This window comes from Oryx dammah, unplaced genomic scaffold (genome assembly GCF_014754425.2).
Source record: "Oryx dammah isolate SB20612 unplaced genomic scaffold, SCBI_Odam_1.1 HiC_scaffold_1, whole genome shotgun sequence".
Classification (NCBI taxonomy): domain Eukaryota; kingdom Metazoa; phylum Chordata; class Mammalia; order Artiodactyla; family Bovidae; genus Oryx; species Oryx dammah.
In genome coordinates this window covers 37,417,941-37,431,526 of record NW_024070185.1, presented here as the reverse complement: position 1 = coordinate 37,431,526, position 13,586 = coordinate 37,417,941, and the positions used below count along the sequence as shown (strand labels likewise).

Here is a 13,586-nt window from a genome sequence, read left to right as displayed (position 1 = left end):
GATTTAATTTTGTAGGTACAGGAACCCCAAAGATATGAGATCCAGAGGCAATTTGGGCAGTTGAGGCTTAAATGAAGCTTGAGCTAAGGGATAGAATTGGGGCCTGGGGCTTCAACGGGGAGGAGGGTGAATCACCAGATGAGAAGAAGAGCAGATGTTTGATAAGCAGATGTTTGCCCAGTTGTACGGGTAGGTTTTTCAGATAAAAAAGTTTTCTCTCTGGTAATAGCTCTCTTTCTGGTCCAGGCTCCCTATCTAAATTCTTCAGGTAAGTAAGGGAGAAGTGGAAGTTTTTCTTGAGTCTGCTGGGTCTTGATTGCCTTCAGCTCAAAATAATTCACGTACCAAAGAGATACATTTTGAGGTCACAGATTCTCCTCTTCACCAAAAATATCATTTGTTCAGGAAAGACAGGGACTTGATTCTTCCTTTTATTTTAAACCTTTGGAGTATTACATTGAGTATTCCAATGGTGATTGATTCTTTTTTTTAAATAAAGGAGTATTATAGACTTACACATTTACAAATATTTTATAGTTTATTCATTTCACTATAGACTCATGATTTCCTTATTTGGCTAATTATGTTATTGTTGCTCAGTCGCTAAGGGTGTCTGACTCTTTGCGACCCCATGGACTTCAGCATGCCAGGCTTCCCTGTCCTTCACTGTCCACTTTGTTCCAGAGTTTGTTCAAATTCATGTCCATGAGTCAGTGATGCTATCTAACCATCTCATCCTGTAAGGGTTGATTATGGTCCATTATTGTCATTTATTTTGATGGCGCACTTGCGTCCAGATTTAGTCAGTGGAAGCCCCTTCAAGTTGGCTTTTCTGTCCTTTTGACATGTTCCCCTCATTTTTTGAGTATTTCCTTACTTTCTAGCAAGGAAGATATTCCAAGCCTGCTACTGATGCTAAGTCATTTCAGTTGTGTCTGACTCTGTGTGACCCCATAGACGGCAGCCCACCAGGCTCTCCCGTCCCTGGGATTCTCCAGGCAAGAACACGGGAGTGGGTTGCCATTTCCTTCTCCAGTGCATGAAAGTGAAAAGTGAAAGTGAAGTCGCTCAGTCGTGTCCGACTCTTCACGACCCCATGGACTGCAGCCCACCAGGCTCCTCGTCCATGTGAGTTTCCAGGCAAGAGTACTGGAGTCGGGTGCCATCGCCTTCTCCGATTCCAAGCCTACCTTGTAGTTTTTTTCCCACTTGTCTTGGAATCAGACTTTTATCCAAGAAGTCTTGGTTCCTTTTAGTGGAGAATGGTAATATTTAGCATTAGTCAGCTAGGGCTGCAGTAACAAATGACCACAAACTTATGTGGCTCAAAATAAGATTTATTCACTCACAGTTCTGGAGGCTAGAGGGCCAAAATCCAGGTGAGAAGGGCCACACGTTCTTTAAAGGATCTGGGAAGAATCTTTCTCATTTCATGTTGTGCTTGCTGGCATCTCTTGATTGCAGCTGCATGACTCCATCTGTCTTCATCTTGACATGGTGTTCGCTCTGGGCCTGTCTCCTCCCCTCTTGTAAGGAGATACCAGTCATATTGGACTTGGGTCCCCCCAATAGAATATGACCTTATCTTAACTTGATTATATGTATAAAAGACCCAGTTTCCAAATAAGGTCACATTCACAGGTATTGGGGGTTAGTTTTCCACTTGTCTTTTGGGGGATACAGTTCAACCCATAACAGTATCTGACCAAGGTTGTCTGCAAACAGAAGCTTACATGGCTCTCTGTGGGGTCAAGTTGGTGAGCTGCCACGGTGGGACTGTAAGGCCAGACTTCTAGCTGCTTCAGGTGGCGCCTGTGCCCTGCCTTTCTCCAACCTGGCTCACAGGGGCTGGAGTAGAGCAGAGAGGTAGAACCTGCCCTGCCCAGGCCTTGGCTGCTCAGTTTCTTTTTAAAATCTCACTGTAGGAAAGGAGAAGGGAGGACTGGAAAGTATGGCCTCCAGGGTTTGGGCAGGTCCTCATAAGGAAGCAAGGGGAGGCTGGTAATAGAGGTCTCTCCAGACACTAACACAGCTGGTAGTTGTCTCTTGGTTCCTTTTCTTTCTAGCCTAAGGCATTATCTGCTCAACTAGTGAGTGCTCTGTCTCCCAGGGGGTGGTGCTTTATAGTAGATCCTCAAGTGTTCTCTTCATTGTAGACCAGTTCTGTGGCAGGCATTGTCAAAGAAACTAGTACTCGTGGTGAGAGCCATTGGTTTTTACTCTTTTCATAGTAATTGTTTCAACAGGAGGACACAAGTCAGAAATACAGGTGTATATATCAAAAGCAATATGGGCTACAGATTGACATTTAGCAGGAAAACATCAGCTTTAGTTTCTTTTTTTATTACCAAATAGAGATATAGTATGATAATAAGGAGAGTGGATGTTAAGGTAAAATTTTTCAGGAAAGAGGCTTGGGCCAATTATCCAAGTATGAATTAGTGTTAGAGTTGTTTTTTACTTGATGAGAAAGATCTTTATTTCATTAAAAAAGTTCTTAGGGTATTTACTATAAATATGATTATTTGGTTTGATTGGTCTTAAAACCCAGCTGAAGACCAGCTTTGTAGAAGCAAAATAACAAAGTTATCACAGATACCGTAGTCACTCACTTTGGGGACTCAGTCTCTATAGAGATGTAGCATTAAAAAAATGACTATTGCATCACCTTCAGCAGAACATCATAGAGATGTTTTTGTAAAATATGAGTCATTCTCCAACTAGGAAGCATTATTGCAAGAGCATTTTAAACCTTTTCTGCTTGGCTCAGAGACATAAAGGTAAAAGAGAAGAGGGGATTATTTGATCAATAATATCATGATTTGATTAATAACATTGATTAATAACATGATTTAGTTCTAGTAACAATAAGTTTAATATAATAACTATAAAGATGGATTAGAAAAAACTCAAGGAACAGAATATTTATAAACTAACTTTTAAGCTTAATGAATGTATGTAGGCAATCCAAAAATCAACTGAAAATGGTTATACATGTCCAAAAATGATCAATATCACTAGTAATCAAAGAAATGAAACTTAGCACCAGACTTTTTAAACTGTCATATTAGTAAAAATTTGGGTGGTGAGATTAACATTAAATCTTAAAATACTTTAATGTTTTAAAGTTTGTCACATCATATATTAACTCTATAGATTGAAAAGGTCTAAATGTAAGCTGAGTAGGTCTTTTGTGTATGTACCTGATTTAGAGGTAGAACTAGTTTTGTGTAATCAGGAGTAGTGACATTAGAAGGAAGCAAAGTTTATTTCACAGACCAATTAGCAAACTAGGTCAAGGCGGAGGTTTAATTCTGATTGTTACAAACTTGCTGCGCATCTTAACAGTCTCATTGCTTCAGTTTCTTGTCAGAGTCATTCTGTCAAAAATCTTGACTCCTCTGTTTCTTACATCACAAATTTTGTTCAGAACAGCTCTGCAATCTGACCACTACTCACTGCCCACCCCTGGTCCAAGTCACTGTTATAGTTTGCCTGGGTTCGTGTAAATTGCCTCCATGCTTCCAACCTTGTCCTTTTTTGATACAGCAGCCAGACTCACCTCTCTGCTGAACATCCTTCAGAGCAGTTATCTTAGAAAGCAGTGTCGTCTTCTTGGTGGGAAAAGCATATTAGAGTATCCAGAACATGAGGTACGAGAAGGGGAAGAAGCTCAAGATTACTTTTCCTTTCACTCATAGTAAACACCAAACTCCTTTTCTCCCCTCTCATGCTTGCCCTCACCGCCTCTCTTACCATCTTCTTCCTTGCTTACCACACTCCTTCTTCTTCTTTTTAAAAACTATTTATTTATTTGGCTGCATAGGAGTCTTAATTGTGGCATGCAGGATCTTTAGTTGCAGCATGTAGTTTCCTGACCAGAGGTTGAACCCTGGCCCCCCTCCACTGGGAGTGTGGATCTTAGCCATTGGACCACCAGGGGAGTCTCACCACGCTACTTCTTGCTGTTATTTGAAGAGCCAAAGAGGCTTCTTACACTTGCCTCAGCCTTCAGTGCTCTTCTTCCAGATATCTCATGGTTTATTCCCTCCTTCAGGCCTCTGAAAGGCTTCCCTTGCCCACCCCGTGGGAAGCAGCTACCTCTCCTCTTTGCACTCTGTGCTCCTACCCTGGTTTACTTCTTCATAGCACTATTACTTATTTATCGTCTGTTTCTCCCCTCTACTGCTGTTAGTGTTTTGTTTCATTCTGTCTTGAATGTCTGCCCACCAGTCAGGCACTTAGTACCTAGTTGAATGATCAGTTGAATTTCCAGTTTCTTCTTTAGCGGTTTCTCAAGCCCTTTGCCTAGAGAAAGGGGCAGGGTTTGTTCTTCATCTGTGGGAAAGTAAGGCTGCCTTCCAAGTGCCAGATGATTCTACAGAGGTGCTCTAGGGGCTTCTCCTTTCTCACTGCTCAGATTGTTATATTCTATTACTCTTTGCCAGTTAAATGATTTCTGTTTTCTAAGTAACTTTTCCACATTAGGGACCAATGCTTTCCTTTTTCGCACATTTGGTATCATTTAGTGTAAATCCTTCAGTAACATGTTGACATTTATTCCATCATTCAGTTAGCAAATAGTTATTGCAGCAGATATTACGAGCCAGGCCAGGTACCAGACTAAACGCCAGGGCTTAAAGAGATGGAGAACCTGCCTTCCCCTTGAGGAGCTTGGAGTTCAGTGTGTGGTTGCAGGTGCCATTGGGACAGGCAGCTGATATAAGAGGAATGCAGAGAGGAACGCCCAGACACACAGGGTTGCTCACCTAGGCCTGCCCCAGAGGGTTGGGAATCTCAACAGTGGACAGGAGTTTGCCAGGTGAGGAAATAGGTAAACACTGCTCCAACAGGAGGGAATAATTTGAGCAAGGGCATAGAGAGCTGTACTTGTTTCAGTTCAGTTGCTCAGTCATGTCTGACTCTTTGCGACCCCATGAATCGCAGCATGCTAGGCCTCCCTGTCCATCACCAACTCCCACAGTTCACTCAGACTCACATCCATTGAGTCAGTGATGCCATCCAGCCATCTCATCCTCTGTCGTCCCCTTCTCCTCCTGCCCCCAATCCCTCTCAGCATCAGAGTCTTTTCCAGTGAGTCAACTCTTCCCATGAGTTGGCCAAAGTACTAGAGTTTCAGCTTTAGCACATTCCTTCCAAAGAAATCCCAGGGCTGATGTCCTTTAGAATGGACTGGTTGGATCTCCTTGCAGTCCAAGGGACTCTCAAGAGTCTTCTCCAACACCATAGTTCAAAAGCATCAATTCTTCAGCACTCAGCTTTCTTCACAGTCCAACTCTCACATCCATACATGACCACTGGAAAAACCATAGCCTTGACTAGATGGACCTTTGTTGGCAAAATAATGTCTCTGCTTTTGAATATGCTATCTAGGTTTAAGCACAAATCACTGAGTCTTACTGAAGCATACAGTAAAACGTGAGTCTTCCCAAGTGGCTACTGAGCAGGTAAGGAACCCGCCTGCTTATGCAGGAGATGGCAGGTTTGATCCCTGGGTCAAGAAGATCCCCTGGAGAAGGGCATGGCAACCCACTCCATTATCTGTGTCTGGAAAATCCCTTGGGCAGAGGAGCCTGGCAGGCTACAGGGGACTGCATGTAGCCCATGTAGGCTGCAGAGAGTCAGATATGACTGCAGTGACTTAGCACGCATGCACTGTATAATGCAGGCTGTGACAGTGGACACATGATAGTTCTTGCAAGGGGCCTGATCTGGATGCTTGTAAAGGGTTCTATGTATCCTATGTAGAGGTGGGACTTTGATTGTGCAGCCCAGGGATTTGGGCCTGTGCACCTGAAGGGACAGGGCTGGTGAGGTGGCCTGAAAGTGAAGTGAAGTCGCTCTGTTGTGTCCAGCTCTTTGTGATCCCATGGACTTTAGCTTGCCAGGCTTCTCTGTCCATGGGATTCTCCAGGCAAGAATACTGGAGTGGGTTGCCATTTCCTTCTCCAGGTGAGGTGGCCTGGAAGGCTTTTAAATTGCATGCTTCCTTCCTGGGGCAGGGGGAATACAGGATATGTTCTGTTAGGTATTAATATATCTCCATGCAGATTATTTTGTAGTTTAGAATATAAATTCCTGAAGGGTGACAGGGTTTAATTCTGGAGTAGCTCATTTCCCTCACATACACTTTGTGAGATAGAGGCTGATTTGAACCTTCAGTGCATGATGATAATGGAGCCCTGAACTGTTACCACCTCCTATCCCCTTGCATGCCTCCCCTTTATCTACTGCATCCCTCATTTCCCACCTTCTCTTTTTGTCAGGCAAATTGAATTTATTATAAAAAAATGAGGAAAGGAAAGTTTTGTTCTGAGAGGATTAGGCGTTTGAGCTGTCAGATGCCAGGCGCTGTCACTGTGTATAGGTGGGATGTGTGGGACTCCTTCCTGAGCCATGCGTGCCCATGCTCCTCATCGTGGCACTTGGTGGGCACATGGTGTTCCCTTGCCCAGCACACAGTAGGTGTTCAGTAGATGTTTGTGGAAGGACTCACCCTGTTCTTTGACAGCAGTATTAAGTCTGCATTTTCAGAGCGTTACTACTACCTACTTTTCTACTTTGATCTCCTGAATCTTTTCTTCCTGAGTTCCAGACTAGCTAACCTCCCTTCTCCATCCCTGCAGACTTCAAATATTTCTACCACCTCAGACACTCTTTCTCTCATGTGACAAACTTCTCTGCACCTTCTCATAAGGCCCAATTCTGCCCCTTTCCAGGGAAGTCATTGCTGAGTGACTCAGATGAAGTCAGTTACCTCTTCCTGTGTATAGTTTTGTATTGAAGTTTGTTCGGCCTCTAGACAGTCAGCTTGGAAGACAACCTTTCTTTACTCTGGTGCTATATAACCTCCTATACTGTGCCTCCAGCACTTTAGCCTGGTGTCTGGTGGTTTCACATATGGGGGCTGGCTTGTAAGTTATTACAGGAAAGCATGTCATGGTGACTAGAAGCTCGCCTGAGTAGGCTCTGTGCTGGGGATGTGGAATATTATCCATTTACCGCTCAGCCTGCACCAGGCCTTTCCATAGGTACATAGATGACTGTCTGTTTCAGAGCTGGTTCTGGAAACTTGCAAAGTTAGAAAGTTCATTCTTTCTAGGAAGGACTCTGAGGAGGAGACCAATGTAATTAGGTCAGTGATTTCATGCCAGCAGTAGGAGCTTGGGAGGAGTAACTAGAGGCAGTTTTTCTTTTCAGGAGTCCGGGGAGAGATGAGGGAGTCTCGCTAACAGGGTGGTAGAAAGGAATGGTAAGTAACTAAAAGAGCTTTTGCTGGGGAAGCTTACCCACTATTTGGGAGGAATGACCACTGACCTTACCACACAGAAACTCAGCACTGATGGCCACATCATCTTTTCTGTAGAGACTGCTTCAGCCATCATGGAGGTGGCCGAGGTGGAAAGTCCGCTCAACCCCAGCTGTAAGATCATGACCTTCAGACCAACCATGGAGGAGTTCCGGGAGTTCAACAGATACCTCGCATACATGGAATCTAAAGGAGCCCATCGAGCGGGTCTTGCAAAGGTGATTATCTTCAGATGATTTTAAGCCAGAAAATGATCATTTGGCCTTTCAGTTATACTCTAAGTCTTCTTGATGTGGGAACTTGTTTTTTCCAAAGGAAGATATTTGCAAAATCTTTGTTCTTATTAATCCATGTGGAGTACTTGATTTCTTCAAGAAAATAATTATCTTATTTTTCTTTCAACTATTTATACTAGGTTACATTCTAGGGCTTTAAGAAAATAACCATACTGAACCAAGAGTGATTCCCAGAAACCAGAGAGACCCATGTAAGGGTTTCAGAAATGTGAGCATATTCATAGAGTTCATTAGTTGCTCAGAGGGCAGGTATAACCTGAAGCCTGAGTACTGCTCTGCTCCCTCTACCCTTCTTTTCCTTTTTGCCCCTGCTGCTCCCTGCTCCCTGCTTTCTCTTTCTCCCTCCCTTCTTCATTCTTTCTGTTTTAAAATGTAACAGATTTATTAGACATGATTCACATACCATACAATTCATGTATCATATAATTCACCCATTTAAAGTGTGCAATTCAGTGTTGGTTTTTTTTGGGGGGGAGTATATTCACAGAGTTGTGCAACCATCATCACTACCTAATTTCAGAACATTTTCACCCCCCACCAAAATAAACTGTACCCTTCAGCAGCCATTCTCTATTCCCTGCTATCCCCTACCCCCTGCCTCTTGACAACCACTAATCTGCTTCCTTTTTCTATGGATTTGCCTCTTCTATTTTCTTTTTAGTTATTTGTTCATCACATGTGGAGAATGCATACTCTGTGCCAGGCCCTATGTCAGATGCTGGGTGTGTGCGTGTGTGTTTGTGTGTGTGTGTGGTGTGGGGAGGTGAGGGAACAGAACAAAATCCCTGCCCTCTGGAAGCTAATATACTAGTGATAGCATTTTAGGGGTGAGATGGGGGACATCTAAGCAGAGATCTGAAGGATATAAATGAAAGTCTTTTTAAGATGTGGAGTTAGAAAGAATATTAAGTCCAGAGTCCTGGAAGCTGACCTGAGCTTCATTATGGCTTGTCCAGTCATAGTAAGGCATGGGGCATTCTGTTCCAAGTGCTGTGGGAAGTGTTAACAGGCTTAAAGCAGAGGGCAGGAGGACCCAGTGGCTGCTTGTTTGTTGGCCCATCTGTGTGGCTTGCGGGATCTTAATTCCCTCACCAAGGATGGAACCCAGGATCCTAGCAGTTAAAGCGCTGAGTCCTAACCATTGGACTGCCAGGGAATTCCCTGTTTATTTGTTTTGTTTTGTGATATTATTTTGATAAGACCACAGTGGCTTCTACATGAAGAATAAATTTGAAGGGGAGTAGAGCAGAAGCAAGGAGTGCTGTCAGGGGTAGTTGTGACTTGCTCAGGATCATAGGCATTGAGGGCTAAGGCGCCGAGGATTGCGTTGCAGCGTTGCCCTGTAGCTGCAGAGTTAGAACTTTGAAAGAGAGGTTGTCTAGGTTTGACCTTAACCTGAAATTAATGTATCTTTCTGTGATGGAAATCTATTTCAATGTAAAATTTTCTTCAGAAGAATAGATTTTCTTGGTACTTACTTAATTTTATTGTTGTTCTAAACGTTATGTTTATTATTAACGGATTTCTGTGGACTTGTTGACATCACCACATGAATTCCTGAGCTCCAGCAGAGCCTTCCCTGCTATGGCTCATTGTGGTTCTCCTTGAAGCCCCATCTCCGTGGTGGGCCCAGGAGCACTGAGAGGGGCTGCAGAACGAGCTTCCAGGCTTGCAGGGCTCAGGGTTCAAGTCCTCCTCCTGTATCTGGATGCAGCTGTTTGTAATGCTGGACTGTTTTGGCCTCTGTGCCTTGCAGTCTATTATTTTTTTCTGTGTAGTTCGTCACTGCTGGATAAGGTTTAAAATTCAGGGATATTAAGCTGAGTGGATTAGGGGTGGGTGAGACAGACAAAAAGAAAATAAAAAGTTTATAGTGAATTTCTCAGATATGCTATCCTTAGTTTAATCTTTTCATTAGGTTAGCTCTCAAAGATCCCATTTTTGGAACCTTAACACTTCCAGGTTATCTTTGAGGAGAAAAAAAACATGTTTAAGTTGAAGAGAAGAGAATGGTATTTCAGAATAATTTGGCACACAAAATTTTGATCATAAAATGAACCAGCTAGCAAGATTTGGGCTTTATTTGGGCAGCAGAGAGCTGGGGTGGCTGTCCTCTTCTCTGGGCTCTGAATCCAGCCCTTTGTCCTGTAGCTCTCCCTCTTTGTTCCCTGAAAACGTATACCTTACTGTGTTCCCTTGGGATTAGTGAACATCCCGTGGCTAGGGGCACGTTTAGTAACGTTAGAAAAGAAATTGGCAGCTACCCCCATGAGGGTGCTGGAGTACGGAGAGGACGTCTATGCCCCTGTGGACATTCTCTGACAGAGCAGAGTTAATGAGAACTACAGTTAATTTTCTGAGTGTTGAACCAGACACCAACCTGAGTCCAGATTCTCTTTATCAAGTGAGATTCATTGACAAAGATGGAGATAGTGATTTGATATTCAGTAATTTCCTTTTACTTATACTAGGAATACAGTGAACTGTTTTTTAGTCACTTTTGCCATCCTTTACATCAGGTCACAAAGACTAGTTTCACCTGCTTTTTTCAGCTCAATTTCACCCTTCTTTTTCTGGAAGTTGCCGCAATAGTAAATATATAAAACTGCACCAAATAAAATCAAATTGTATACATTAAAACTGCATTAATGTTGCTGTTTGTTTTGAGGGCTAGCCCTGGGGAACAGAGCTGTCTGTGAAATTCTTTGTTAATGCATCATTTAATGAATTGGTCTTAATTTTTGATTAAGATCAATTTGATTGGTTTGAAGAAAGTAGTTGAATAATAGTGACTTTGACCTCAGATTACAGTTTGCCTTGGTTGGTAACATTTTTTAGATTTATACTTATTTAATGTCCCCCCGACCACCCCCCCACCCCCAAGTGAGAGGTTTGACACTCTGACTTTCTACCTAGAGTTGTTGGTCTAATTGGGAAAGTGAAAAAATGACAGTGTCCTTAAATGTAAAGCTTGTACTTTTTTGTGGAGAAAGGTTATAATGAAACATTATTACATGAGGAATGGCCAAATTCTTCCACAGCAGTATTATGGACATACTCTGTCCTGGGCCTGAGGTTATCGTCTATAGTAGAGAGCTTCAAGAGTAGTGTAGAGGTGGCAGATAGCTGTCTGTGTCCACAGGTGCCGAAAGATGGGAGAAGCACTGCCCTTCCTCCTGTTGCTCCTTTCTCAGGTGGTCGGTGGTAGTAATGGCAACAGAGTTCAAGATCGGTAATGCAAATACAGATTTCAGTTAGATAAGGTTTACTTGTATAGGGCCCAAGCTGGGGTTGGGGAAATATTAATATAAAACATATATTTCTATTTTGATATAGTCAGGAAGGTAAACTTCAGGAGAAATGGGTTTCCTTTCTTTAGAGTCCTTACAAGTAAAAGTTTAACCTGAGTATTTTTAAGTCCTAAGTATTATATATTGTGCTTCCGTTTCCTATGTGAGACAATACAGTGTTAAGATTTAAAATTATAGTTGAAAAATAAAAATTTTGTCATAGGCCTGAACTTTCGGATTTTTAAAGTTCTGTCTGAACTCTTTAAACTTTAATTGGAGTAAATGAATACAAGTTTAGAATAATTATGAAGATAATATTTAGATTTTTGTAAATGTATTGTGTTATTTAACTTTAGAGAAGAAAATTTGCTACAAAATGTTTTTTGGATGAACAACTGCCTGTTTTTCACAACACTGGAAAATATTTAACTCTAAACATAATGTTGGTTTTGATTGTAGATATATTTCCAAGAAGGAGCCTGAATAAATATGTGCTTTATTTTTTTGAATAACCACATTCATTTCTGATGAAGAAAAAGTTAGTATTTATAAAATTCTTCATTACTATCCTTTGCCCTTTCAGAATATGATCAAGACAGTGTAAGTACGTTTATCCATTTGGTATGGTTGTCCACACTCTTAAAATATTGAGTATGTGTTCTCAGTAGTGTAAAGTGTGATCGTCTCTGGTGCCATTTTAAACCAACATACCTTAGAGAAAAATCAAATGTGTAATATTACCTTATTGCTGATGAAAATTAAATTAAGTTTAGAGTTTAAAGACCCCCCCAATCTCTTTTTTGAGTTAATATTCATTTATTGGCAGAAAGTGAAGAGGAACTAAAGGGTCTCTTGATGAAGATGAAAGAGGAGAGTGAGGAAAGTGAAAAAGCTGGCTTAAAACTCAACATTCAGAAAACTAAGGTCATGGCACACAGTCTTATCCCTTCATGGCACAAAGTTGGGGAAAATGTGGAAACAGTGTCAGATTTCATTTTCTTGGGCTCCAAAATCAGTGTGTACGGTGACTGCAGCCGTGAAATTAAAAGACACCTGCTTTTTGGATGAATAGCTATGACAAACCTAGACAGTGTATTAAAAAGCAGAGACATCACTTTGCAGACAAAGGTCTGTATAGTCAAAGCTGTGGTTTTTCCATTAGTCAAGTATGGATGTGAGAGTTGGACCATAAAGAAGGCTGAACACTGAAGAATTGATGCTTTCAAACCGTGGTGCTGTAGAAGACTCCTCAGAGTCCCTTGGACTGCAAGGAGATCCAACTAGTCCATTAAAGGAAATCAGTCTTGAATATTCATTGGAAGTACTGATGGTGAAACTGAAACTCCAATACTTTGGCCACTTGATGTGAATAGCTGACTCATTGGAAAAGACCCTGATGCTGGGAAAAATTGAGGGCAAGAGGAAAAGGGTGACAGAGCTTGCGACTGTTGGATGGCATCACTGACTCAATGGATATGAGTTTGAGCAAACTCAGGGAGGTAGTGTTGGACAGAGAAGCTTAGCATGCTGCAGTTCATGGGATCGCAAAGAGTCGGACCTGACTTAGTGACTGAACAATAACAGCAACAAGCCTTTTATCGATTGTGTAACATTGGCCAAGTCACACATTCCCTGACTCCAGGTTTTCTTATCTGATGAAGCCTAACTCAGAACCTTTCACAAAAGTCAGTTGCAGGTGCAGTGTAGATATAAATGTGAAAGACAAAATCTTAAAGCTCTTAGAATACAAAATAGAATGTATGCATTCTCTCAAGTAGGGAATTATATTTTTTTAAACAGAAGATCAAGGCAAAAATGAAGAAATTGGATTATATTAAAATGTATGACTCTTTGTGATTCCCTTGGACTATACAGACCATGGAATTCTCCAGGCCAGAATATTGGAGTGGGTAGCCTTTTCCTTCTCCAGGGGAATCTTCCCAACCCAGGGATCAAACCCAGGTCTCCCGCTTTGCAGGTGGATTCTTACCAGCTGAACCACAAGGGAAGCCCAAGAATACTGGAGAGGGTAGCCTGTGCCTTCTCCAGTGGATCTTCCTGACCCAGGAATTGAACCAGGATCTCCTACATTGCAGGTGGATTCTTTACCAACTGAGCTATCAGGGAAGCCCATATTAAAATGAAGAACTTATATTTATCAAAAGATACAGTTAAGGAGAACTAAACTAAAGAACTAAAGAGCCTCTTGATGAAGGTGAAAGAGGAGAGTGAAAAAGTTGGCTTAAAACTCAACATTCAGAAAACTAAGATCATGGCATCTGGCCCCATCACTTCATGGCGAATAGATGGGGAACCAGTGGAAACAGTGACAGACTTTATTTTCTTGGGCTCCTGAATCACTGCAAATGGTGACTGCAGCCATGAAATTAAAAGGCACTTGCTCCTGGAAAGAAAAGTTATGACCAACCTAGATAGCATATTCAAAAGCAGAGACATTACTTTGCCAATAAAGGTCCGTCTAGTCAAGGCTATGGTTTTTCCAGTAGTCATGTATGGATGTGAGAGTTGGACTGTGAAGAAAGCTGAGCGCCGAAGAATTGATGCTTTTGAACTGTGGTGTTGGAGAAGACTCTTGAGAGTCCCTTGGACTGCAAGGAGATCCAACCAGTCCATCCTAAAGGAGATCATTCCTGAATATTCATTGGAAGG

The 13,586-nt window shown here is 42.0% G+C and overlaps 1 protein-coding gene across 4 annotated transcripts in view; it reads left to right on the top strand.

Moving 5' to 3' along the window:
• Nucleotides 1-13,586, top strand: part of LOC120863043 (lysine-specific demethylase 4C) — a 404,602-nt gene that overhangs the window by 24,479 nt on the left and 366,537 nt on the right. For all 4 annotated transcript variants that reach the window (XM_040239292.1, XM_040239340.1, XM_040239349.1 and 1 more), the window contains exon 2: nucleotides 7,388-7,548. In XM_040239292.1, coding sequence (XP_040095226.1) covers nucleotides 7,405-7,548 — 144 coding nt within the window. In that variant the 5' untranslated portion in view covers nucleotides 7,388-7,404. The remainder of the gene's footprint in view (nucleotides 1-7,387; nucleotides 7,549-13,586) is intronic.